The sequence below is a fragment of the Dermacentor albipictus genome, chromosome 1, assembly GCF_038994185.2.
Source record: "Dermacentor albipictus isolate Rhodes 1998 colony chromosome 1, USDA_Dalb.pri_finalv2, whole genome shotgun sequence".
NCBI lineage: Eukaryota > Metazoa > Arthropoda > Arachnida > Ixodida > Ixodidae > Dermacentor > Dermacentor albipictus.
Genome location: NC_091821.1, coordinates 388803655 through 388830935, shown reverse-complemented (window position 1 = coordinate 388830935; position 27281 = coordinate 388803655). Strand labels below are relative to the sequence as shown.

The 27281-nt window shown below is 46.1% G+C and overlaps 4 protein-coding genes across 9 annotated transcripts in view; 2 read left to right on the top strand and 2 right to left on the bottom strand.

Moving 5' to 3' along the window:
- Rcd-1 (Required for cell differentiation 1) overlaps positions 1-958 on the bottom strand; it is a 31411-nt gene extending 30453 nt beyond the window's left edge. The window contains exons 1-3 of one of the 2 annotated variants that reach the window (XM_065450454.1): positions 779-957; positions 643-669; positions 381-499 (exon numbers count right to left, since the gene is read on the bottom strand). In XM_065450454.1, coding sequence (XP_065306526.1) covers positions 381-499; positions 643-669; positions 779-790 — 158 coding nt within the window. In that variant the 5' untranslated portion in view covers positions 791-957. Of the gene's footprint in view, positions 1-380; positions 500-642; positions 670-778 lie in introns of both variants that reach the window. The other variant, XM_065450456.1, reaches the window with a different exon arrangement.
- Positions 402-15450, top strand: LOC135917001 (4-trimethylaminobutyraldehyde dehydrogenase A-like). Of its 2 annotated transcripts, none has more exons than XM_065450453.2 (8): positions 402-534; positions 2031-2176; positions 2477-2606; positions 4016-4260; positions 6108-6335; positions 7557-7745; positions 13982-14211; positions 14940-15450. In XM_065450453.2, exons 1-8 carry the CDS (start codon positions 468-470, stop codon positions 15157-15159), a joined length of 1455 nt encoding a protein of 484 aa, XP_065306525.1. In that variant the 5' UTR covers positions 402-467; the 3' UTR covers positions 15160-15450. The 2 variants fall into 2 exon arrangements, with proteins under 2 accessions (XP_065306525.1, XP_065306524.1); XM_065450452.2 differs by lacking the exon at positions 402-534 and adding an exon at positions 1185-1614.
- LOC135917003 (transcription termination factor 4, mitochondrial) lies at positions 13305-17525 on the bottom strand. Of its 2 annotated transcripts, XR_010569137.2 has the most exons (2): positions 16356-17525; positions 13305-13578 (listed from the first exon to the last, which is right to left on the bottom strand). XR_010569137.2 is itself a non-coding variant. In XM_065450457.2 (1 exon), exon 1 carries the CDS (start codon positions 17382-17384, stop codon positions 16539-16541), a length of 846 nt encoding a protein of 281 aa, XP_065306529.1. In that variant the 5' UTR covers positions 17385-17525; the 3' UTR covers positions 16338-16538. The 2 variants fall into 2 exon arrangements, 1 of the variants encoding a protein (XP_065306529.1); XM_065450457.2 differs by lacking the exon at positions 13305-13578 and having other exon boundaries at positions 16338-17525.
- Positions 17526-17748: 223 nt separating this feature from the next.
- Frl (formin-like protein) overlaps positions 17749-27281 on the top strand; it is a 319350-nt gene continuing 309817 nt past the window's right edge. For 2 of the 3 annotated variants that reach the window (XM_065450450.2, XM_065450449.2), the window contains exon 1: positions 17749-18212. In XM_065450450.2, coding sequence (XP_065306522.1) covers positions 18081-18212 — 132 coding nt within the window. In that variant the 5' untranslated portion in view covers positions 17749-18080. The remainder of the gene's footprint in view (positions 18213-27281) is intronic. The other variant, XM_065450451.2, reaches the window with a different exon arrangement.

Genomic DNA, 27281 nt, shown 5'->3' with positions numbered 1-27281 from the left:
GTGCCTGTTAACCCCGCTAGTAAAATGTAATAAGTAGGGTCAGTAATATTGCGAGCGAGTTACTTTCGCATGTCGTGTGCACATTTATGCGGCATCCGTGATGTACGAGACGAAAACACACGAAATCTTGTCAGCTTTAAGAGCGCTTAGAACAAGTACATTCAACCGATGCGGCGCAGGATTCACCGCGCATGAGCTCTTGCGGGCCAGAGTACAAAACGCGAGCGATAAAAGGCACTGCGATTGCATAATTATACAGCCCGCTTCTATCCCTGCAGTTTTCATAAGCGCGCGCATCAATACTTTTTCATGAAAGTGAGTTGCGTTGCTCGAATGCACTTGTAAACAACGAGCCCCCAAAATCAGGCAGCATCACTAACCTCAGTTCCAGAAGCGCATTTTCGCGCGTCTCCGGATTGGAGAGTTCAATTATCCACTGGAATATCTTCTCCTTGTCCACGGACTGCATGACAGAATGCTGCGACACGTTCATCAGGACCTGCGAGAGAGCATCGAAACACAAAAACATCGAACGTACGTATATGAGTAGGGTGAGCTGCGAAAATCACGCGTCACGACGCTAAGCCGCGTATTACTTTAATAACGCCGTTAACTATTAGGAAAGTACTTCTCGATACTAACGAGTCGGTTCAATTGATCCCTGCAGGCCTGAAAAGCAAACAACAACAATATAGCTGGTTCCATTGACTGACAGCCCGCAACCGAAGAACGGGAATGCGGCTCTGTTACCGCGGCGTCTCAAGCAATTACGACTTACCGTAGGGTTCATAACACTTCTGTTAACACAGCAAACGGACAAATGTAAAGCAGGTGAATTTGTTCACGCTTCTTTGAGCGAACTGAGTGGTCGATCTGTGCCTGCAAACCCCTTCAACCGTCCTTTTTTATTCACTAGGCGTATTTGGCTTTCGTCTAGTCTAGTCACGAACCCATTGTAAATGTTTGCCGGTCAACTGTGCGTGACAAGCTTGTATTAAAATTACATGAACGAACGCATATATATATATAAGTACAATTGTACCATATAATATAACTTTAATATTAGTATTTTAATGCAAAAATGAAAATATTTTTATTGTTTTTCATAATTCAATTTTTACTTGTGACGGCTACGGTACTTGATTATGTTGGATCGCATGTTGGATGGTTGGATTGCGATGGTGTCGATGCACTGAAAAACGCAGTAGCCCGCCTGGTTTGGTCTGAGCGGTTTGTTGGTGCTGATTTCCAGTTTACTTACGTCTTCCGTGGCCCCTTATTTGAACAGGGCTTAACATTATCGGTGTTCTGTGGGCTTAATTGCTGCTAACAGAAGCAGTGACACTTGCGTGTATCGCGCGTCTTGCCATTGGTCTTGCGTGTGATATATGGTTGCCATGGTTTCCATTTAATCTGTATCGCGGCGATCGCACCGGTCATGCCCTCGGTCGTGCTTCGGCCGCCCCAGCTCGTGTAAAACACGTGAAATGTTCGCGAAAACCATGCGCTGTAGCAAGCGCTCACTCTACGTTGAACCACATAACTTTATCGCTGGCAAGAAAGTTGCCGCCGCGGATCCCGTCGGGGAAATCAAGGTACTGCAACCAGCGACAGGTCAGAAACCAGTTGCTCGGGAAGCGTGGGCGCCCTGGCAGTTATTTTCGTTGGCTTTTAACTTGTGAATGATGCGTCGGCTTTGTTAATTTGTCTGGCTAAATGAATGTGTTTAAGTGGTACGGTTGCTTACTGTGCTAATGTATACCGTGGTAACGAACACGGTCATAACTCGTTAGGACCTAGCTCTCAATAAGTATGGCGGAATGCAATACCCTAACTTCATTTGAGGTACTCTGCATGCATTGCTTATTGAAAGCTTAGGTAAGGAAGCTCGCACACAAAATATTTGAAAAGTGTAGAGAGCTCTCGAAATATAATTAATTCGGATGTCTACTTTAGCTTAGATCCACTCGCTAAAGAAACAATTGCTGTGCCAGTTTGCTTGGTACGACTCCCTCTTTGTGGTATTGCAGGCAAAGTACTGTGTCACGTATCGTCCTCCGGACCGAAAGATGTGGACAAAGCAGTTTCTGCAGCCAAGAAGGCATTTGAACGGTGGTCAGCGCTCTCCCATGGGGAGCGTGGAAAATTTCTCACGGCCATCGCACAAAAAGTCAGAGTACGTTGAACATTCCTTGACTTCACTTATTCTTGTGACACCAGATTAAAAGGCAAAATGTATTCATTGGTTATTCCATCTATGCCCAGCATTATATCATATGCTCTCTTCGGCGCTGTTTGCGTTGCATTTATGTACGTACATAAAGTCACATGAATTTTGTGATGAATTCTTAAAAGCAATGCTAGTTGCAAAGGCTGACAGTAAGTGATGCAAGAACCAGCACTGCTACTGTAAGGACATAAAACATTGTTAGGACCAGTGCCTACGTCTAATGCCTACACTGCCCTTTTTCAACAGGAAAGGCATCAGGAAATTGCTGAGATTGAAATGATTGACACAGGGAAGCCCATATGGGAAGCTCTTGTTGACATTGACGGCTGTGCCGACGTGCTCGAGTACTATGGTGGCATCGCAGCATCAATAAAAGGTACCTATATTCTTACGCTGCTGCAGCTGCCAACAGTAGAGAATGAGGAGTTCAGTCATAATAGATACTAATATTAAGTTTCTCATCTCAAAGCATTCAACATGTTGCTCTTGGATGCTTAGCCCACTTTTGGACATGCACTTGTACGCATATCTTAGAGGCTGGTACGATTGGCATTTGAATGATAAAGGGTGGGGCAAAATAATGAGTGGACAGATCTCGCCATTAGTTGAAGTGTGCCACCATTGCTGCAAAGTATGCCAGTGGTCGCAGTCCTTAGTGTTCTGAAAGGCAACTATGCTAAGAAGTCTATGGTACTTTTTTTTGTCTGTATGCAGGAGGCAGGGTCGTAAAAACAAAAAGACTGCAATTGTAGCTGTGTTAGGGTTTTATGTCACCTAATAATTCACTGGAAAAATCCACAATAAAATTTCCCTCAACATTTTCCTATTTACACTGGGAAAGCAGTGTGGGCTACAGTCATGGTGATGCTGGCAGAGCAGATTTGAATGGGATGAAATTGGTCTGCTGATGAGATGCACACCCAGTTGGCAAAAGTCCCATCAATTCGTGTGTCATTGTTATCTTGCACCACTCTTTATCATTTGGCATGAATTACTATTTAGCTCAAAGCAAGATACTGAACTGGCATCAGGTTCAATTTTAAGTTGTCAATATCTTTTCTTTTACACTATTCAAATAAATGTCTTAGGGGAAATTGAATAATTAAGCAACCATGAAACCTATGCCTGCATTGGATCGTTGATCTGAGTGTCAATTGGCATTGTTTGGTTCTGTGAAAGGCACATGGAAGAGCAGACATCACTGGTTTCATTTTTATACACTTTTTTGCATGGGTTAAGCAAGCAGCACCTTAATACAGTAGGCTTCACAAACAAATTGCAAAAGGGAAGATAATGTTCTTATGCTTTAGAAAAGGTTTTCTTTGAAAGAAAGCTACGATACTACTGTTTAAAGACAGCCTTTCTTAAGAAGCACAAAGCATGATTAACATAACTCAGATGTAAAAAAAAAAAGTTGTGATTGTATGATATTTATTACTTACTTGGCACTGCGGCTACAAAAGACTCATGCGTTGCAGCTTCAGAAAACTCGTAATTTCATTTCTGAAATTTTGATGTCATTTGACTAACTTGTAAGTTATTTCTTCTTTGTATCAGTCTATTCTGTAAGCTTCTCTTGCATAAGACCATTCCCTCATCAGCTGGCCCTTGGGCATCTGCTATTCGTGATAGCAATTGGTGTGATAACGTGACAATCACTGTGGCAATGGCCAATCATAAAATGCCCTTATTTGTCTTCAAGCAAAATAAATGCTTGAGCTGTTCAGTAGCAACTCCATGTGCTCAAACAATGTGACCTATGCAGCCCTTCACTTTGTCGCCCAGGTCAGCAGTTCGATCTGCCCGGAGGAAGCTTTGCCATGGTGCGTCGTGAGCCACTTGGTGTGGTGGCAGCCATTGGTGCGTGGAACTACCCATTCCAGGTGATGTCTTGGAAAATGGCACCTGCACTCGTCTGCGGCAATACCTTTGTCTTCAAGCCATCGCCCCTGACACCCCTGTCAGCCATCTTGCTGTCCGAGATCTGCCGCGACGTCGGTTTGCCTGACAGTGTCGTCAATCTTGTCCAGGTATGCCACCGGGCGCTAGTGTGGAAAACACACTTTCTGTATGAAATTGCAAAAGAAATGTAGTTTTTGTTTCAGTTGCCATGAGAATGCAGTTCTAAATGATATCACATGGCAGCCCTTGTATTGGTGCTATTGGCATGGCATATGCAGGGTAGTTAGACACCCAGCAGTTCCTTTGGTCAACTGCCTTTCCAAATTCTTTTTTTCTGACCTGTTCGATGCGCTTTACCATGTTACAAGGACACTAAAGATTAATATTTAGTTAAACTGTATCAGTAAATTATGCATTTGCAATAAAGAAAATGCAACGCTCACCAAGATTAGTTACAGCACATGCAAGTGTAGGAATCAAGCTGCGTGCGTGAAACTGTGAAATAAATTTTAAATTGTCACTAAAGCCAGAACACTAAGTCTTGCTAGAGTGATCATGCTTGCGAAGCCTTTCAGGCAGTCTTCCAGTTCCATGACATGACTTATACCCGCTTTGCACGGTCACCCTGAACAGCCATCGAAATCAACGACAGTTGAACTTTCAAACTGGCACTGAAGTGAATGTTAATCGCTGAGGAACTTGCATTTGAAGGGAGCATGCCTCCTCTCAATTTGGATTGCTTGAGGAAGCAAAGTGAAGTCTGTCATTTATAGGGTGGCACAGCAAAAGATTAATGGAGCTGCTGCCTCGAAGTTCTCACACCAACTTGCCATGGCATCCTTAATTTTGATAGTGTATGCCCAGGTCTAGTTAATTCCTTATCAGTTAAAGGGATCCTGAACCACTTTTCTCTAAATGGAGAAAGGCACTTGAAGTGAAAATAGGCTATTTCAGAAATACTTTGCCGCAAAAAGTACTTCAATGCGTTCAGCAGAAGCGGAGTTATTGGCAATCAAAGACGGCCTCCGCTGTGATCCCGTTCCTTCTTCGATGCCATATACTGTGAAGGCTACGACGTAGTGGGGCATGCCCACAACGCTCCGCCTTCTAAATGTCACCTTGGTACGCAGTTAAAATTTGATTTTGGATGTTAACGTAGACACCACAACTCCTGCCTTTGGTGCCTACGACACGTTAAACATAAGGCAAACGCAATTGTCCTCAGCGAATCGCAGTCTGCTTCGCCAGTGGACTCTTGGCGGCACACCACGGCGGCCGCAACATCTACGCCATGTAGCCGACTGCAGCTTGATGTTAGCTATCGGCCAATAGCAGCCATATAAGGAAACGACGAAATAGTGCGTCTGATGACAAAATAGTGCATCTAGAGAGAGTGACGACAAAGCCTTCTGTTGAAAAGCATAAAGGTGACGTCACGCTCCGCTTGTGAGCTCCGCACACTGCATGCGACAGCAAAACTTGGCCGTGATGTTCACAGCAGCATATGCTACACGTGGACCATGTTATTTCACCAAGCCCGAGAAGTGGTTCAGGGCCCCTTTAAGCAAAACACTGCATTATTGGGAAACTAAAGACTCTGCTTAACAAATTTAGAGAACATTTACTGCGTCAGAGTGGCCCAAACCTTAGGAAGCACTTTGAAGTCGGTGACATCTCACTGGTGCACCAGCACAGTTTTCGGTGCAATATTTGAGAACGGCAAGTTTGGCATTTAGTTTCTCCACTAGTTATCAACATTTTCTCACCAAATTATTAAAAAGAAAGCTTTAAAAGAATATTCTACCAGTTCAGACTTTTAGTGTTGCTCATTAGCGTCCCTTTAAATATAACTGTCGATGTCCTGGCCCTTACTACAACTGCTCAATGCATGAAATTGGGAGAAAAGGTCGAAATTTGAAGCAGACGTGTATCATGTCACTGGTTAAAAAACTGATGACCGCATTGCTTGTTGCAGGGCGAGGGCAAGACAGGTGAGCTGTTGTGCGAGCACCCGGATGTGGCCAAAGTGAGTTTCACGGGTAGCATAGCTACTGGGCAGGCCATCATGCGCCGCTGTGCTGACTCAATGAAGCGCTGTACCCTTGAGCTGGGGGGCAAGTCCCCGCTAATTGTCTTTGCTGATGCATCACCCACTGAAGCTGTGAAGGCTACGTTGCTGGGCAACTTTCTAACACAAGGGGAGGTAAGTTTTGGTTGCTTGCTTATTTTTGAGCGTCAGCTTTTTGAGGTGGGCGTGGCAGTGTGAGGCCACGTGTTCAGTGTCTTCTCTGAACACATTGAAACGACATAATTCTTCTAATTTCAGATGAGGCTTGCAGTTCTTCAATTTCGGATTATCCAGCGCTATTACTTTGCTAATGCAACTGTCTTAACGACTATGATGTTACAACAACCTGCGAACTTAGATCAGCTTGATCCTTGGACCTTTTGTAAATGCAGTTTTATAGGCTTTGCTCCTGTTATTCTGTTCCAAGTATTTCTTTATGCTTGTGCTTTCTTAGGAAGCTATAAACTGCAATTCCCTTTATGGCTCAGCTTACCATTCAAGTCGTCGCAATGGCAAAGCCTTCTGTTGAAAAGGAAGCGTTAGAGAGAAAGGTGACGTCACGCTCCGCTTGCGAGCTCCACAAACTGCATACGACAGCAAAACTTGGCCGTGATGAGTATACAGCCAAAACTTGTGAATGACTCCTGTTGTCTGAGCATGAAGAACGAATAAAATTGTGTAGTAATATGCTTATAATATCGTACAGTGTGGTATTCTAACCAATAAGTGTTACACAACATAACTTTTCACCATTGCACTTGCTCTTATGAAGCTTGGTAATGCCGATGCCTGGATTGCCAATGCCCTGGTCACAAAATTCTGTGCCATGACCAGCTTAGAGCATTGCTTTTTCTGGCTCAGATTTCTTCATTTTAGTTTCTTTGATAATGAAACAGTGAAATTGCTTAGGCTCATTAGAATATAAGAAAACATAATGTCATCATTTGGATCATTGTTTACTTTGCAGAAAGAAACAAATATAAGAATATAACTCTCCACTTGCACACACCGGGCCCTACTTTAAGCTTACCAAGGCATAAACATAGGAAGCCATCTCTTCATTTCTAAAACCACTGTTGTTGAAGCAGACACAGTGACTGAATGCCTGTACCAGAGACAGCTTTTTCTGAAAATTGAGTGAGAAATGAAATTTGGCCAGGAGGCTTGTAATGATAGTCCAAATATGTCTGTCAATTTTAATCAAATCTTCTTAGCACTTGAGAAGCTCATTTTCTTGCACCATTGTCTCTTCGTTGAATTGGAGCCAACTTTATTTGTGCCTGCATGTCTCTTGACTCATTTTGGAAAAGAGTCTGTTAGCAACTGTGGCACCTGCACTCCCTCCTCGCACTGCAGGTGTGCAGCAATTGCACCCGGGTCTTTGTAGAAAAGCCACTGCTGGAAGAGTTTCTGGATCAGCTGGTGAAGGCAACCAAGAAGCTCAAAATCGGTGACCCCTCCGACCCAGCAACCACTGTGGGTGCAACCATCAGCGCCGAGCATGCAGCACGGGTCCAGTCCTACATCGAAGGCGCTAAAAAGGAGGTACATCCACAATGCGGGGTTTTACATCTATGATGAGGTTCTAGGAGTTACGCGTAATGACAATTCCATTTGCCTTTGATTTTCAGTTCTGGACAGCTCATTTCTGAGTGTGGGAAATGAGAGATGGGCAAGGCTGCAGCTATTGACACTTGCTCGTGTAGTGACGATTGTCACAGCGAAAGAACTGAATCCTGGGAAAGTTGGTATATAATCATCTTCAGGTGACTCTATTCTACTGCGTCCCGGTTGGTTGGCACATTCTTCTGAAGATGATTGACGCAGTAGTGCACAGCAGGATATGCATGGTAATAATATGTCCCCTCTTTTTTTTTTTAAACCCTGCTGTCTTTATTGAACATAGTGAATAAATGTGGGGAGTCACTAGACGATATAGTCAAGAACAGTTGAAGCAAATATAATTTTGTAGTACTACTAGCAAAGAGGTTACAGTGTTGTTCAAAAGACTACCTGCTCTTCCCTTATTTATTTACTGAAATACCCACCGCTTCTACGCACGGTTTTTTGCACTTGTAAAATCTTTAGGTGTCAATTCTATCCATTAAAAATTTCGCTTAACCCTATTTTCCGCATATTCAAAAGGAAACACAACTGCAAATTGAATTAGGAATCGTCAGTTGTTCAGTGGGTATGTCAAATTTTCAGAATGCAGAGTCCATATGGACATGGACTCTCTACAGGAACGTCAGATATGAGAACATCAACTATTTTATGCTTAGAATACTTAGAGCACCTCTCCCACCACCTGGAGAATTTGTCTGATGAAAAAATATCAAGGAAAGGAGTGAACACGCTACATGACAACATTCTGACACTGAGAGCAAACACCCAGCCTTTTTTCTCTCAACTCGTTTTGAACACTTAACACATCATTCAAACTTGCAGCACAGGTCCGATCAGAAGTGTTTTAAGAAGTATACGACACATTTTAAATATAATTATTTTCATCGGTGCTTTTGCTTTTGATGCACTACCTGGGTGTGCTCTGTTGTGCACATGGTGCCTGAAGAAGACAAACACTGTGACTGTCCGCTAGATTTCTTGAAACATCGTGACAAAGCAGTGTGTCTGGCAGACACAAAAATAGAACTCTTATCACTGATAAGGTGCCATCAGGTGGTGGAAAATGACAATGCTGCACCAGTATTATGGTTTCTGAGATTGCATAATGGTGGGGCCATGCCCAGCACTCCCCAGTCTTGGTGCCATGCCGATACGAAAGCTCAGCATACAGAGTGGAGGAGTATGGTGAGCCTCGTTCTATGTGGGCAAGACAGCATGGCATTGACTGCAGTAGGAATTATGAAAATGAGAATGTCGCACCATTGTGCTAAGATGTATATTCATCACTGTTGTCACACTGCTTCTACCCTCTGCTTCCTTTTCTTTAAGCCATCATTGCTGGTATATTCTGCTAGTGGTTTCCAAGTGCTCTGGAGTGCTTTGAAATTCAGGTCTATGTTCAATTGAAGCACCAAAGTATTCATTTAGCTGGGTCTCTCTGTCCAGTCAGCTCCAAGAGAAAGGCCCTCTTTTTACATCAAAGTGGCTGCAGATCGTGTTGCTTTCACACAGAGTACAAGTGCAACCACTCATACATACCATAAGTTTTTTGCATTCATTTGATTTCCCACTCATTTGATTCGCTTTCTCCTATGAACTAGTGTGGCCTGTGGCATTTGCGATTTGATACTCACTGACCATTACTTTCAAAAGGGTCGGTCTAGTAACTGTGTTTAAAACACCATCATTCTGCCATGTTGTGGATGTGAATTTCAAACAACCTCGGTAAAAAACAAGTCACTATGTATGTGGAATGAGGTTGTACAGTATTGTCGACAGTTAAAGGGAACACTTAACCAATAATAAAGCCAATGTAACTCGGACATTTCTTTACCTTTATAAAAAGAAGTGCTGATACAATCAATTGGACTTTCACTTATACATAAAAATTTGCCTATAATTGATGGCAGAATACTAACCATTTGTTCCCTGAAACACTTTTCTAACCACTCATAAAATGGCCTCGCTGTTAGGACGTTGTCTCACGAATCTCATGCCACAAAACTTTTTCAAATTTTTCAACAATAATTGGAGTTATTGCACCCATACGGGGCTTTCGATCTCTTTTCACCTCCACTAGCATGCTGGAAGCTACACAGGGGAGAAGTCAATCGGGCAAATCCCCACCCAAAAGTTTAGTGTCTTAGCAGCAAGAGGGCTCGTCACGGCAGCCCATGGCGGCTGCGGTAGACTACACCACGCAGTGCGCCACTGCTATCTCAGATGCCACATGCTGCTGACTCAGCTACGTGCAACTGTCGTGTGTAGAACAGCCATGCAAAGATTGAATAATTTTTCTGTCTTTTTTGAGATCGCAGGCATATGTATGCTTCATTTAATTAACTCAAAATCAGCAATTATGTATGCCCAGCATGCGACAAAAGTAGGAGACACAGCATGATTTGGCATCCAATGTGCCATAGCGCCAAGTAGGACACCCGGCGTGAGACAAAAGTAGGCGACACACGGTACGATATCTCTTTGTTGTCAGCAATTCTGATTTCAGCCAAGACTGAGGGACAAAATATTGTCCAGATTAATACAGCTAGAACAGGCAAATAAAAAGGGCAGTAGCGCTGCTGGCCCATCCTTCATATACAGTTGCCAATGAGAGTCAAAAGTTTGGTGGGCCACAACCCACAGGGTTGTGCAATGCATGCAATGCATTGCACAACAGTATAGGCTCTTCAAGAATGAAGAACAGTTTATTTCAGTCTCCGTTTCAGTCGAGTTCGGTCAATGAAAAGAAACATATGCTGCCTAACTTAGACGCTCGGGATACTGAAATGGGCATTGACAACAAAGAAAAACTGTTTTCTTATACAAAACAACTAACAGGTGAGAATTCAATAAATTTATGGCAGCGTGCATGAAAGCCAGCTCATGTATGTGCAAAAGACACTTTCCAAATCATTTCATGGCGCAACAGCAGAAAAGTAAAGTGTGCAGGTTATAAAACATTCTGCACATAGTCTTATATTCAGACACACACTCACACAGAAAAAAATTCCCCTAAAGCTTCACAGTTTTGCACACACTAACTATCGGGTAAACAGGAACAGTCATGTTTGTCCCCAGCTAGCATCTCTCTGTTATTATTACTTTTTCTGCTTTGATGCTCATCAACGATTGGTGAGCCTGACGCTGCATCGCCATTAAAAATTCCTTTCACTGACTAGCCACCTCCGCGACATCTTGTATTAAACTATCCTCTTTTGATTTTGGGATCTCATCTGCCTTTTCTTCGCAGTTAACCTTGCACTCAAGCGCAATGTTGTCAACTGTTTCGGCAATCGAACCCTCACTGGACTGAAAACACAAGGATTGCTTTCTTGCGCAAGCTCACCCTTTTTTTTTATGACTTCAGTATTTCACAGTACTCTTTCGATAGCAGGTAGTCTATTCCCTTTGCTAGCTCGTCAGTAACTGCATGCACTAAATCTATCTTTTGCATTTGTTTCAGAGCCCTCTGGTGATTTACACCTATGGGTAGCACAGCCAGGTTGGCTGTAATGGTTTCCAAATGTCAATTCAAGTCTTGCTGTTCCCAAAGCTCCCTCAAAGCAACTGGCAATATCCTTTCATGGATGGCTGTGATCTCAGTACCTGTGTCCAGCACAGCTTCCATTTCTATACCGCCTGACACTATCAAGATAGTGTCAGGCTTTGATCTGCTTGAGTTAGCATTTTCCTTGAGGACTTTTACCCTAGTGCTCAGCATCGCTTTTTTTGTTTTGGCAATGGTAGTTCTTCACTTACTATGGCAACATTGTGTACCCTCTGTTTAGGTACAGTCAACCAAGTCTCCTGCAAATCTTTACTTAATGCTTGAGGGCAGTCCCTAGCTAAGTGACCCTGTTCACGATATACGTGACTCTTTAAACTGTTCTTCGGTGGATGAGGCAGTTTCTCAAGTGGTGCCTCAAAGCCGGCTGCTCGTCCTTCCCCTCATTGCTTGCTCAAAAATCTCCAGCAATCCTTGTCCTCTCGCAAAGGAACGTGCAAAAGAGCATATTCAAGGCCCTCTGAGCCCAGGCTAGCTTTCATTCAGCCAGTGACCATAAGCTCCATCATGGCTCCTCTTGCGTTTGCATTTCAAGATTGAATACAGTTGGTGAAATAAGTTCTAACACAAGACACGAGCTGAACCGAACTTTAATTCTTTCTCTTTGATGCCTTTTCAAACATCCCAAAGTATTCAGTTGGCATGAGCTTGAGTTCATTTAAAACTGCCTTCTTTATAGTCTTGTAATCTGAACATTCCTCTTCACTGAGGCTACACAACAGATAACGGACCTGCTCAGTCAGCACAGGCATAATCAGATATACATGGCTCATCAAATCATCAAACCACATTGAAATGTCTGCATCACACAGCAACCGGTATGGCTTCAAGACTTTAGTACATTGCAATATTTTATTGGTGCCGGTGTGGCAGTGATCGCTTCTTTTCTACACCAAAGGTGAACTGCTTGAGCTCCACTCTTCATAGAGCGATGTGTTAACACTCAAGCTGCAGGCGCACCTGTTCTATTTCCAGGCCTCGCACTGCCATAGCCTCTGGATCTAGCCTGCATGGATGTTGCGGAGCTCCTTGTGTCTCAGTAACAATTATCCATGCCCTACATCTCAGATTCGGTCTTTACAGAGCACTGCAGTTCCTGCCGTCTCTGATCCTCTCTTTTTTTCAGATGTAATATCATGTAAAATCAAAGTTTACATTATCCTCCATCCCGCTTGCCATTCTATGCGTAAACATGGTTAACCTCGCTGAAAAATTTCCATGCCAACTGGAACAAAACTCGAAAAATTCTGCTGACTCGTTGCTGCTGGTGGCGCTTGCCTGACATCATGGTCCAGATAATTTTCAACGCTTGTGGAATTGGCTGGTGGCCCTCCAATGCCTTGTGCCTGGCTTACCAAAGGCCTACTAGTTGCTTGTCGTCATGCAGCACCAGTAAGGTTTTGTCTGTTCTTGCTTCTCCACTCTTCATTAGAATGTGAAGTTCCTCAGATGATAATCGCCAGTGATGACCAAACACAGACAGGAAGTGATGTTGACCAGGTGGTCAAGAAATGTTTATAGGTAAAGGTTTCTATGTAAACACGTATCAGGTGAAGCAATGAATTAGAACTTGAACAATAGAGGAAGCAGTGACTCACTATTTGACTGTCTCAATGACTGTTAGAGCTCAGACTACTGTACAGTGCCTTGAAGGTCAATCAGCCAATCTGATTGCAGCCAGACTCACTTTAATGCACATTGTACGGAGCCTCAATAATCTATCGGCAATACTGATTTCAGTCCAGACTGAGGGACAGGATATTGTCCGGATTAATATAGGTCAAACAGACAAAGAAAAAGGACAGTAGCACTGTTGGCCCATTCTCCAATGCAATTGCCAATGGAATTGCCAAGTTTGTTAGCCCACAACCCACAGGGACAGGTTGCATTCCTGTGGCTTAAAATATCAGTCAAGGCTTTAGCAAGAAACGCTAGGCACATACAATTTATTGCCAGTCCATTTCAAACCTCGGCAACGTCTCTAGCCAGCAAAGATTTCGGGAGATGGCACCCCAGCTGCATACGCCAGTGTCACTTGAGGTTTTGCCAAATAATGACCATTGGCGAAATCCAAACGTGGTGTCTACATGACCATGTTCTCCGAACCTGTTCTTCGCATCCATTCAGTGCCTCCATAGCGTGCACTGTGATTCGTCACTCGACACCACGCTGGTTTTTCTGAGTACTCTGAAACAAAAAGAAAATCCAAGCTGGTGCCACCGAAGCATGTGATGGAGTGGACTTCTGCCCTTTATGTATAATACGTGAGCAACTAACAACACTGTGAAAACATATGAAGCAAGCATGCGGCCTTACAACTCCTTTAACAGTGGACTATACTGTACTCTCTTTGCACCTGTAGACACACACTGTTTGGCTCAGATGTTCATGACAGGATGATCTAAACACGTGGGCAAGTTATTCAACACATGCATAGTGTTGCTTTGCCCATTTAGCACAGAATTTGCAGCACATTTCACAGCTGCACATTCTGTAAATTCTCTCAGGCTCTGTATTTGAGTATGTCCGCTTGCTGTCATATCACATTGCTTGCATTGTCTTCTTCCTCCTCCCCTCAAAATGCGAAAAGGGAGCACGTGTGCTGTGTGGTGGGGAGCGGGTGACTCCTGCCAGTCAAGACCTATCTGGCGGTTTCTACCTCAGCCCCTGTGTGCTAGCCGACTGCACCGACAGCATGAGAGTCATGCAAGAGGAGGTGTTTGGTGCAGTAGTCAGCGTCTCGGCATTTGAGACCGAGGAAGAAGCTCTGCGCCGAGCCAATGGCAGCCCCTTTGGACTGGCTGCTGGCGTCATGACTAAGTGAGTGGCTGTAGAAGGTCATTACCATTTGTCTCAGTTATGTTGTCATAGGTTGGCAGTTGTAGGCACACAGATGAAAAACATGAAGTCATAAGTAAGTTGCCTATTCTAGCAAACTTATGCCACCTGATGTGAAATACCTATTTTGGCAGAGGTCATCTGTCGGATGATGCAGCTTGCAATGCAAGTTACAGATAACATGGCAGTTATTGGGACAATATGAGGTTTGCAATGTACCATATTCATGGTTACCGCTCACGAAATGATGATGTGGAGCAGTAAGAGGTACAGAACTATCGATTCACAATTGCTTATGAGCTCGAGAAAACAATATTTGCATGCTTGGTAGGCTGGAAATCAATTATGTTGGTTTTTCACCCACGTAATTTCAACGTAAATTGTGCAACATACCAAGTGCAAAAAAATGTACCACACATACCCGTAAGACACGTAATGTGCGCCCCTTCTATTTCTGACTTTTTTTTTCATCACTAGCAAAGATGACATAATTCTTTCTACTTGACGTTCTTTGGGTATGCAAGTACACCTTAAACAAGAATCGGCAGCTATTTTTTCCAGGGATGCCCAATCAGTTTGAAAAATCCTAAGCAATACTTTTGCACAGGACAGTACGTGTCTGGCATTAAGGCTAAAGGTGAAAGGAATTCTATCTATAGCATATCTTTGGCTGCCTTAATTAATCATGGCTGTCTGAATTTCTTTTCCAGAGACCTGAGGAGAGCCCACCGAGTAGCAAAGAAGCTTCAAGCAGGCATCGTGTGGATAAACAACTACAATGTGTTCCCACCAGAGGTGCCCTTTGGAGGGTACAAGATGTCGGGATACGGACGAGAAAACGGCCTGGCAGCTTTGCAAGCCTACTCTCAGGAGAAAACAATCTATGTGGAAATGGGTGACAGTGTGGACTGTCCACTTTACAAGTTGTGAATGCAGCTGAATCAGGCTCATGCAGTTGCATTTTCCCAGACATTACAGATGGCTTGTGGAGGTTCAATGCACTGCGCACGTCCTTGCATCCTGGTGATCCAACATTTCAGATTGTGGCCCAGTTGATAGAATCCCAAGCAATTTGAATGAAATAACCTGTTCTTTAATTAAGATAATGCACAATAAATCGTGCAGGAGTGCCCAGCAGTGTTATAATTTTTTATTGTCTGTAAATAAAAGTGCTAAGACAAGTTGAACGGTAATTATTAAATTGACATTTTCCCTTTGGCATTGCTGTCTCACTCCGTGCACATGTGCTCTTCTTTTGTGCTGCTGTGCCAGGTGTGGAGTTCAATTGCTGTGTGGTGCATTTATCGAATTTCATTTACCATTTCTAGCCAATAGCATATCATGAACATTTTCTAAATGATTAATACAGCAAAGTGGTTCTCGGAGGAAACTGGAAGAGTAATCGTGTATAAACAAATGCAATATTTGTGTGAAACGGACGCCTAACTAGATTCGCTGCAGGATGAACACTGCTGGAAGTTTTCCCCATCTTGGCATCTCGTGCTGTCATGTACTATAGAGGTCAACTTGACATTTAGCCGGCCTCTCGCGAAGGATTTCATCGTGAATATTGCATACTTCAAACAAAAGGAAGTATGAAGAAAATTACTGCAACGTGTCGCCTGTAATCTATATCAGCTACACACATCTAACTTCTTGTATACGCACTTTACTAGATTCGCTGCAGGACAGACACGGCTGGAAGTTTTCCCCATCTTGGCATCTCGTGCTGTCGTGTACTGTAGAGGTCAACTTGACATTTAGCCGGCCTCTCGCGAAGGATTTCATCGTGACTATTGCATACTTCAAACAAAAGCAAGTATGAAAGAGAAAGTTACTGCAACGTGTCGCCTGTAATCTATATCGGCTACACACATCCAACTTCTCGTATACGTACTTTACTAGATTCGCTGCAGGACAGACACGGCTGGAAGTTTTCCCCATCTTGGCATCTCGTGCTGTCGTGTACTGTAGAGGTCAACTTGACATTTAGCCGGCCTCTCGCGAAGGATTTCATCGTGACTATTGCATACTTCAAACAAAAGCAAGTATGAAAGAGAAAGTTACTGCAACGTGTCGCCTGTAATCTATATCGGCTACACACATCCAACTTCTCGTATACGTACTTTATTCAAGATGGCCAGCGCGTGCAGCACACCGGGCTTGGCTATGTCAAAGGCAGCACACGTCACGCACTGTGGAATACACGATGAATTAGGGACTCTTTCTGGCACCACAATTCGGTAACTTGGCGCGTATAAAAAGCCTCATACATCAGCAAACCTAAGGAATAAAAAACAGGCGATTTGCTAATCAAGGTCGTCGTCGTCGCTATCCTCTTCTGCTTCTCGTTCTTGCTCTTTTTTCATAAGTTTTTCAAACACGTAGTACTCTTCAGCCGTGACTCCGCACATGTTGAGGTACAGGCGAAGTGGCAGCCCGACGATCTTGTCCAGGGGTGGATTAGTGGTCGTAACTTCCTTGGGCTTTGGCGTGCGGTACTTGCCGCAGCACAGCAGGAACTGATGCCTCGTCTTGATGTGGAGTAAGCTGTAGCTGAGAGCGGCGCTACTGACGATGTGCTCCGGACTGATGACCATGGCGTGCGCTATGTAGTTCACTTTCTCCATGATCTCGTCCCAGTCGTCGATAAACGCCTGCGGGCATGTCTCCACCAGCTTGACAATGTCCTTGTTAGGAAAGACTGTGAACAGTTCCTTCTGCCTCTCTTCGACCGCCTCTGGACTCAAGTAGAGGAGTTCGGGGTACTCGGATATCGTCTGCAAGAAAACGGGCTCACTCCTGAACAAAGTCCTCCAGAAGGAGAGAATGTCGCTCAGGGACCTATGCAACTCGATTATCCGCGGCGCCTTGGTGACTACCTGGACGATGTGCTTGTCTTCGAAACCCTGTCTTATTAGCGTCCGCACCACACTATCATAAAGATGATCAAAGCTCACCGGGTAGCCCTTCATCGCCTCGAAAATGTCCGTCTTCAACGACGGAACGCGCGACTGCGCGTCTCGGTGCCACTCTTGGACACTCGAGTGACTGCATGCGCGAAAACTCCACTGTGGTTCACGAAGGCGGTAAGTTGGAATCCTCTCGAACTTCGCGGCCAGACGCAGCGCTAAACATGCAACCTTCTGTCTCATTTGTGCGTCTGTATCGAAGCCGCAAAGCACGTGTTAACTCGCTGCAAAACGAACATGCGCAATCGTCGCTATCGAGCCACTTAGAAGACTTCGCCAGACTTCGCTGCATATCCCGCGTGCTGTGTGGCAAAAGCAACCTACTGTTTAGTGCTGCCCTCTGTGAAACATTGAAGAAACCCTAAAAAAATTGCTTGAATTTAACTTGAGCGACGTTGACTAATCAAAGCTTATAAATATGCAATAAAAGTAACTTTAAAATTTTATGAATTAGTACCTTCCTTAAAGATTTTTTACTTTATATACGAAACGTGATTGGCTGAAAGTAGTAAACTACTCCGTCTTTGCATTCTCGGGCGCATGCGCACTTTTATTCCCGTTTCGGAGAAGTGTGCGCGGTCGGTGCGGGTGCTCGCTGTGCCGCTGCCGTTCAGCTGCCGCCGCCGTCAGCTCGTCGTCGGCGCTCCGAGTACGCGCGCGTTGTTGGATCATGCGAGTGCAGCGGAACCGAACGGATGTCTTGTGTTTGTTCAGTGCGGTGTCGAGAAGCGTCGAGTGCCGTCTGTGAATGTGCCGTGGAAGTGCCTAATAGCCGGCTGTGAACTTTCTTTTCTTGTGTGTGTGCCCTGCCCCCCAACTACCGCGTCCGAGTGGATTTGAGAGAGAGGGAGTGGACGAGGAGCCGCGGCGACAAACAACATGGGCATCGGCGCGAGCACCCCGCGCAAGGATCCGCCCAGGTCGAACATGGTTCGACTTCACACTGTGGATAATGCCAAGCTCCCCATGCCGGAACAGCCGGAGCTGGAGCGACGCTTCACCAAAGTTCTGGTAAGAAAAGGCCTCCGTTCCCTCCTCATCCCAACGGCGCTTGCCAGACCGCAGATCGCCCCGTCCCAAGACGGCCGCATGCGTTGCCGTTCTATTGTCTGTCCCGTAGCCGCCCGCTTGCTGGGCCGGACGGCCCGCAGTCGGATGTCTCGCGTTCGAGCACGCAGTGTCGCTCGTCAAGCGCTGCCAAACTGTCAGCGACGTAAAGAGAAGCAGACGTCAAAGAAACGGGCGATATTAGTCAGGGAGGCCCTTTTATTTTCGAGGAATATCGAGTGCGTATGCGACAGTCACATAACTATATATTTAAATCACGCGTACTGGCGTATACGCTGAGGGCACGCGCGCGTTTTATGAATCACTTGTTGCTCACAGTTTATGAAGCACCCGTTGTCACGCTCTTGTCGTCAGCGCGAGATGCCAGCGGGCGCTTAAAGGAACAGTAAAGGTAGCATGTAAAGTTGCGCTGCTTTTCACTGCGGTAGATGTTGTAGTCAATCGCGTGTTAGAAGCGAAAGCAGAAGGCGTCTGACGTCGCGTCATAGCCTGAGCTAGCAGCGCACAGCTGTTGCCATACTTATGCGTGTTGTGCGGAATGTGGCCTTTTAGCGCGGCGAAGAGCGCTGGGTTTCGCAGTGGGGAGTACAGGCAGATCGTTAGTCGGCGACTTGTTGCTCCCAGGCTGTCCAGAGCGCGTCTCCTGCCGCTGTATCCAGCGGCGGCATACATCGCGGTGACTTTGTAGTTATGCATTTCGTGTACACTAGTTTTGGAGCTCCAAAACTTGTAGGCTACTGCACACAAACTTCGGCACACGATAGCTTGGCACCCGCTGCGCTCGTCTTGCAGCGATTTCATGAGTTGCAAATAAGGATCGACTGCTGATAGTTATTGCGGAAATGTCAGTTGTTTAATGCAACTCCAATCAAATCTGCTGCGGATGATCGATCATGTAGTACTTGCCGCCATGAGACCAGCATGGTATGACAAGCGAACCGTCACTCAGTTGCTACTCGAGAAAATCTCGACATTTATACATCTGGAGTTTGAAATCTACATCTGACGTCACCTGAGCAGTCTTCGAATGACCGAATCGCTTTGGCCGATTGCTACTGTGAACTGTATACTTATGACAAGCACGGCTAGCACGTATGACAAGCACGGAAAGAAATCTAATTTCCGCCTACGTGTTATCTGCGCCTGGGGCTTTTGCAAGAAAACAGCCGAGACTTAAGTTTGTAAGAAGCGCCACGGACCAGCCGCGGGCGAGCTTGCTTGTGCAGACGGATATCGCGTCTGTCTGGAAATCGGACGCCGCGCCCATTTCCCGCTGCGCCAAGCGAGCCTCGTCACCCTTGCGTGAATTTCGCAAGTGGAAAAAACTCCCCGGCCGCCCCCAAGGACACGGGCGCCCGTCCGTCGCGACGACCCGTGCGTCTGTGATGAAACCTGCTTTTCATCGCGCGATTGAATGAACGGACGGCGAGTGTTCCGCGGAGCGTGTCAGCTTCGCCGCTTACATCGGCTTCGTGGTCAAGGATCCGAGCGCGTGCTCCTACCCCGTTGGGACCTGAATTCGCGTCTTGCGAGTGTGTGGAGAGTTCACTGCAGTTGCCAGCCTGTTCCTTCGTTCGTTAAGAACATTAAACGTCGACGATACGCAGTTGCGTTTCGTCTGTTGTATTCAGTCGCTGCAACGGGCGCTGTTTAACTGATTCATTGTGTTTTTTTATGTGTTTTCAAAGCGATGCATGTATGGTAGACTTACCGGAAAGCCCTTGGTTGGCGATGGCGTTGTCAGCATGGCCACGTATTACGTTGGGAGGCTGTTGACGGCTTTTTCTCCATCCATCTTCCTGTTTGTCAGCTCATTTCGAATGTATCTAGCGTGATGATACTTCGAGGAGCAAGGGTGTTTCTTTTTCTTTTTTTCGTTTCCCCCTGTCAAGTATGGCGAGAGCACTGCTTGACGATTGCTTCATATATATCGCCTGTCCCGGATAACGTTAGCCAAGCTGGTCAACTAAAAAAAAAAAAGAAACATGCTGCAAGATACGATTTTAAGAGCTATACGGTGTTCGGTCGTCAAAGGTCTGACGACCGATAACCGTGTAGGTCTTAAAATCGTATATTGCCCCGTGTCTTTGTAATCTTTTATTTTTGTTGTCGTTGAACCAGGCCAACGTTATCCGGGACACACAAGATATTTACTTCGCAATGGAACTTTCGTGGGAGCAGCATGTCTAGCTCTTGAAAACTTACTGGTCTATGTTTATCGGCAGTGTGATGATCTTGCACTGTTTACTTAATTACGCCCTTTAAACGCGCTAAAGGGTAACTCGATTCTGCGGTGTTCGTCCTTGAAAGTAGCCGCACCGGAGAAGGTCATTATCACCGATATCTTCACTACAGTTGAAGTTCCTTGCAGTGTTCTCCCAATCAGCAATAATTGTTGTCGACGTGCATCTCCCGGCTACGTTTCCCTGGTAAACTACATCGCGTCGTTTATCGAACTTGTCACAAAACTTAACCTCGCGGAGCTAGTTGACAACAGAGAAAGAACCGACTACTACAGAGCGACACAACAGGACATATTATAAGATCTGGAATATCTAGGTACGAACTTGAAACCACGATTAGGGGGTTGTAATTAAGGAAGTCGATTTCCTAATTAGCGACCGGTTTGTCAACTCTCCGTACTGAAGATGTGTAAGCGTTTCATGAGTGATGGAAATCTAACATGTCTCGCCAGAGACCAGTTCTTCCTTCTGATTTCAGCTTCAGAGTCCGGCGAGACAAAAAAAAAAAAAATGCGTGGAAGGAAACAAGAGGGTAGCAAAACGATATATAGAAATGACGGACGTAACTTTAGATGGACTCGCATACGTAGACCAACGATCGGTAAAATTCAGAACGATGGTTTTTCGTTCGATGCTTCTTAAACCCGGAGTTTGTGCGTTCCCCTGGTTCTTTGGTGCACTCGCAAGGAATCCCTTTTCTGGTGTTTTATTAAATACGTAAGCATTTCCATGCCTACCCAAGGAGAAAACCCGTCCGTCCGTCACGTAGGACGATCACTTACAAGACAGGGCCCGCAGCACTGAGCCAATACCCCTTCGTGCCACCTCTCGCTTCAGCGCGAACTAATCGGCGAGAACACGGCGCACACGAAGCTATCAGCACTCGGCGCACTCTCTCCCCGTCGCAGACCGCTTTGAAGATGGGGCGCGCGCCATACGTAGCCCCCGTCGGAGTACGGTTGATAATAGTTCGACGCGGATGGATAAGGCGCTAACGAGCGATAACGGCTTATAATGATCGGAACGTCATCAGCGCACCAGGCGCCGCCACCTGCAGTAGTTTGCTTGCGTTAGGAATTCACCTTGCGCCGCCGTCCGCAGCAGCTTGTACTGGCAGGATCGAGTACCATTGATAATGACACCGGGCTGCGTGGAGATGAGCAAGTGGCACAGTGCTTACGCATATTTAGACAACTCCCGGAGGAGTTCCTGCGCGGTGTTTTTTTTTTTTTACGTGTAACGATCTACAGTTGGAAGCAAAGGTCAAGAGGCCATGGCATCAGCACGAAAGGTTAAATTCTAGCACAACCGTGCAGCGTGGTATTGTCTCGGTGCATCACACTGGGTGAACAGGCGCACGGTGGGCTCTAGTGGACTTCAGCCTGCATTCCTAGGCTGCCAAGAAGAAAAAGGAATTAGCGTTTGTAGTCTTCAGGCTTTTGCACTCACACTATACAGCGAGAAAGACAGGATTAAGCAGTAAAAGTTTGTCTGCATGCACAACTTCCAAGGTAATGTCTCGTGGGTGGCGTCCCATTGGGTTATCTACGGCTGATAGTCATATGCATAATGATAGGGAAACTACTACAAGCTAGAAACGACGGTGACGCTGAGTAAACTTAATACAGTCGAAGTCGCAAGGCCGGCTTTACATTTAAGGATGAACATGTGATGCGCAAAGTAATCAATTACGACATTAATCAGTCAATTAGTGTTACTTAGTTGAACTTGTCTTTCGATTTCTCATGTCCGCCTCTTCGAATAACCCAGCTCAACGACTAAAATTGGGCTGTCTGCCACGGGCAGTTCTTTAAAAATTCCGTAAAACTTCAAAAAGACGATCACCCCGCGTACTCTCGGCCTTGGATGCCACGGGCGCCTTCTGGGTGCGCGATCGCGCCGGTTGGAGCGTCGCTATGGCCCGTCATTAAAAACTGCAGCCGCCTTTGCACCAGCGACAAGCTCGGAAGGGCTGACGCCAGCTGCGCGGAGTGCGTACACTCGGTTCTGGCGAGGGCGTAGATTGCAAGAGTGCGGCCTGGCGAGGGCCGGATCAGCTTCCTGTCGGGGAGAGATTATCGCGCGCCGTCAGCTCGTCAGCCTTTCGCCGGGTCTGTTTGTCGCCTGGCCGCAGGAAGGGATTGGGAAACCGAAGCGCCCCTCTAACACGTGCTAGGGAAAACGCTAGAAATCGTGTTGCTGTCCGGCTTATGTACCCTTCCCCAATCTCCCTTTTGCGAGACCGTTATACGAAGTAATTTGAGCGGATTATTTGTACTCGTGGGTTCTGTGTTGATAAAAGCCGCCTTCTGCGCTGCGAAAAAAAAAAAAGTCTTTTCTTTTTTCTTTCTATTGGAAAGGCCGGCAGCCACCGTGACGGAATCGAAGTGTTGGCCTCGATACGACGACCGGTTTCAGCGCCGTTTCGGATTTGGTGACTCAGGCGCGCAGGACCGCGAACCTGCGCCGAGTCCAGCTGATGCTCTAATTTGTGCGAATAAGAAAGAAAGAGTACAAGGACAAGCGTGCATAGTCAGGTGTGCATTACGTAATGAGAAAGTATGAACCAAACGCAGCGCTAGCACTGTTTTCGCGTCATACCAGTGCATGCGTCTGTGTCGTGTACTTTGTTGAATACGCCAGTATACCCGTCAGATAAACGCAAACTTGAGCCGTGCCGCTGACAAGTCTCGTTGACTGGGGAGGTGCGTGCGTGCGTTTAACAAACACCGTATCCAACTTGTTGTTACCGCGTCCTCTATCGGTCTCTTCGTTTGCTGCCTCCGTTCCCCCTCGAGACAAACTGACGACGTGGAAGATCTTGCGGACTTTCGTCCCCGATGCGGCCCAGAGCGCAGGTGCGGAAAGTGGCCGGTGCAAGCGCGGCTTGCAGTGTGTCCGCCTCGTATAAGTCCTTTCCTGTGGCGCTCCACTTCTACCGCGGTTGATAATCAGCTGCTACCGAGTCCGTTGTCGGCTTTTCTTGTGAAGCCTGTCCTGGTTCCGCACTGTATACAGCTAGCTGAACACTGAGAGCTGCAGCGTGGCAGTGTCTGCCTTTTCACTTTCCGTCCTGCTTTTGTTTATTTTCTTTTTTTTTCTCTTTATTTTGTCGGCATGCCCTCCAGGTGACCTGCTACCATGCCCCTCCTTCCGCGCAGTAAATAAGTAAATAAATAAATAGGCCCGGCGTGCGTGACTCGCTGGAGGCGCGAGCGAAAGTGTTTACGCCAAGTGGCGCGCGGTCCCATTTGTGTAGCGCAGCGTGTCACGTGCATGTCCTTCTTGCCCCTCGCTTCTTCGCGAGCTGACGGCGTCCCGGGAGCGACGTTGATTTTCGCCAGCCACACACACTAGGGTAGCCACGCGGCCGGCCACACGACGGCCTTCGAAGCCCCCAGCCGGCATTCATCTTTTTTTATTTGTTTGTTTGTTTTATTTACGTCTGAAAAAAAAAAACCGGTTGCCTTTCTGTTCTTCTCTCGTCTTTTGTGGACCTGCTGTCGTCTCTCTCTCTCTCTCTATTTCTTTCTTGCGTTTTTGCTCTATTTTATTCTCGGCACTCTCTCGGTCTGCGTATCTGTCTCCGCGGGGAACGAGCGTCCTTGAGGGCGGCTTTGACCGCTCGAACGAGATTTGTTGAACGGCGCTTCGCTCGCCTCTTTGCGTTTCGAGGCGAATTTCTCCTTTCTCGTTGGCCGCAGCCGCAAGGACCGACGTGTTTTGTCCGCCGAACCGACGGGAGTCTCCTTGCAGTCGGTGTGCCCCTCGCTTGATGCCGACAATCGTCGGAGCTGTGGGGCACAATCTACGAGAAGATTGTCCCGCCGGTATTTCTGAAACGTGTTGCGCAGCCCAGCGAGTCACTTTATTACATTGCTGTCTTGTCGTCCCCGGGGTGTTTTCTTGCGTCTCGTCTTGGCGTATCGTCTTGGCGTATCGTCGACTCGCGCCTATACGGTGCCGGCTTGGAGAATGAACAGCTGGAGTTGACAAGCGTAGCTTGCTCCCCCGGGAAGGAGGTGTGCAGCTGCCAGAAAGCGGCTGGGCCTTTGTCCGCTGACCGGACCTTCGGCCATCAGCACCTGCCCTGTAGTCGGGGTCCTTCAGTAATTTAACACGTTGGATGTCCGGTTTCCGTCGAAAACGTTTATTTGGACCCTATAATTGTTGTGAAGGGTGCTGCTGTTCTAATGATACAAAGCGATGAGTGACGTGCCCGTTTGTACTTTTTTTTTAACCATAAGCAGTAGAACGTATACCGATAATCCATAAAGACAAATATATTTAGGTTATTCTATAGGGAAAGCGGCAGGATAAGATGGAATAACAGTCGATTTAATCTAAGATGGAGGAGAGAGATCATGCTTGAAAAGCTTGCGGCCCTTTTTGCGAAATGCCTCACGACTTCAAGGGTCCCAGAGAACTGGAAGAATGCAAACATTATACTAATCCACAAAAAGGGAGACCTTGAACAATTGAACAATTATAGACACCTTAGCTTACTCCTAGCATTATATAAAATATTCACTAGATAATTTTCAATAGAATAAGTGCAACACTAATCTTCAGTCAACCAAGGGAACTCACAGGCTGGCTTCAGCAAGGGATACTATACTCTACAATGGATCACATCCATGTCATCAAACAGGTAATCGAGGAATCCGCAGAGTACAATCAGCCTATCTATGTATGGCTTTCATAGATTACGAAAAGGCATTTGAGTAGAAATACCAGCAGTCATATAGGCATTCCGTAATCAAGGAGTGCAGACCGCTTACGTAAATATCTTGGAAAACATCTACAGATTCCACAGCTACCTTGATTCCCCACAAGAAAAGTAGGACGATACCTATAAAGAAAGGGGTTGGACATGGAGACACAATCTCTCCAATGCTATTCACTGCACCCTTGGAAGAAGTATTCAAGCAATTAAACTGGGAAGGCTTAGGAGTAAGGATGAACGGCGAATATCTCAGCAACCTTGAATTTGCAGATCACATTGTCCTGCTCAGCAACACTGGGGACGAGTTACAAATGATTGAGGACCTTAACAGCGAGAGTGTAAGAGGGAGGTTGAAGATTAATATGCTGAAGACAAAAAAGATTATGATCAATAGCGGGGCAATCGAACAAGAGCGCTAGATCGCCAGTCAGCCTCTAGAGTCTGTGAATGGGTACGTTTACCTAGGTCAATTACTCACAGGGGAGTCTGATCATGAGAAGGAAATTTACAGAATAAAAATGTGTTGGAGCGCATACATACGACAGACATTATCAGATCCTGACTGCAAGCTTAATATTATCACTAAAAAGAAAGGTGTACAATCAGTGCATTCTACCGGTGCTAACATATGAGTCAGAAACTTGGAGATTGACAAAGAAGCTCGAGAATAAGTTAAGGACCGCACATAGAGCGATGGAACGAAGAATGTTAGGCGTAACGTTAAGAGACGAGAAGAGAGCGGTGTGGATCAGGGAGCAAACAGGGGTAGCCGATATTCTAATTGACATTGAGAGAAAGAAACTGAGCTGGGCAGGTCATATAATGCGTAGGTTAGATAACCGGTGGACCATTAGGGTTACAGAATTGGTGCCAAGAGGAGGGAAATGCAGTCGAGAACGGCAGAAGACTACGTGGTGTGATGAAATTAAGCAATTGGCAGGCGCAAGTTGCAATCGGTTAGCGAAGGACAGGGGTAATTGGAAATCGTAGGGAGAGGCCTTCGTCTGGCAGTGGACATAAAATAGGCTGTTGATGATGATGGTAGAAGGATATTTGGACGCTGATTCTATCCAACACCAGCCCTAGTTGCTTTAAAAGCATTCTTGTCCTTTAAAGAAATGATCGGGAGTATGTGAAAGAATGATTGTCACGTGCCTTCATTGCGTTTGCGCAGACAGTCTCATTTCATTTTTTTTTCTTTATCACCTCTTCTAACTTTACCCCTACCCGCCTGTGCAGTGTATCCAACCGTACATTTACTCTGATTAAACGTTCTGCCTTTATCTCTCCCTCTCTCTCTCCCTCCTCTCTCTCTCTCTCTCTCTCTCTCTCTCTCTCTCTCTGTTACCCGCCGGAGTGGCGTGGTGGCTTCGGCGTAGCGCTGCTAAGCCCGAGGGGGCGCGGGGTCAAAACCCGGCCGAGGCGGCCGCATTTTCATAAGGGAATTTCGCGAAATTCAGAAATGCCCGTGGGTGCTGTGCATTGGGTGCGCGTTAAAGAAGCCCAGGGGGCCAAAATGTAACCCGGTGTCCCTCACTACGACGTGCCTCATTATGAGATCGCGGTTTTGGCACTTAAAACCGAAGAATTTATTTGATCTCTCTCTCCCTCTCTCTCTCTCTGCGGTTAAGCCTGATTCGCCTTCGCTGCGTGGCAGGCTCAGAACTTTCCTCCACGCTGTCTTGCATGTCACTTTTCTTCATAAACAGTAAAGTAGTTAAGCACCTCTTTTCACTCTGTCGCTTCAAGAGGCCGCATTACTCTCTCTCTTTCCCCTTGCACATGCGTTCGGACAGGCGCCGCCGCTGTTCATTTTCTAAGCGGTGGCTATATAAACCGGTGCCAATAAAATCCCGCAGTAACCCAACCGGGTATGCAGGCCCGCAGCTGGCGAAAGGAAAAAAATAAGAGGGAGAGAGAGAGAGAAAAGCTATTGCTGTATGACTCAACGAACCTTCTACAGTCGGATACAACTTTAGAAAAAAGGGGGCGTTTACTCCTCCGAGGCGGATGCACACGACATCCACCAATGGGCGTGCACTC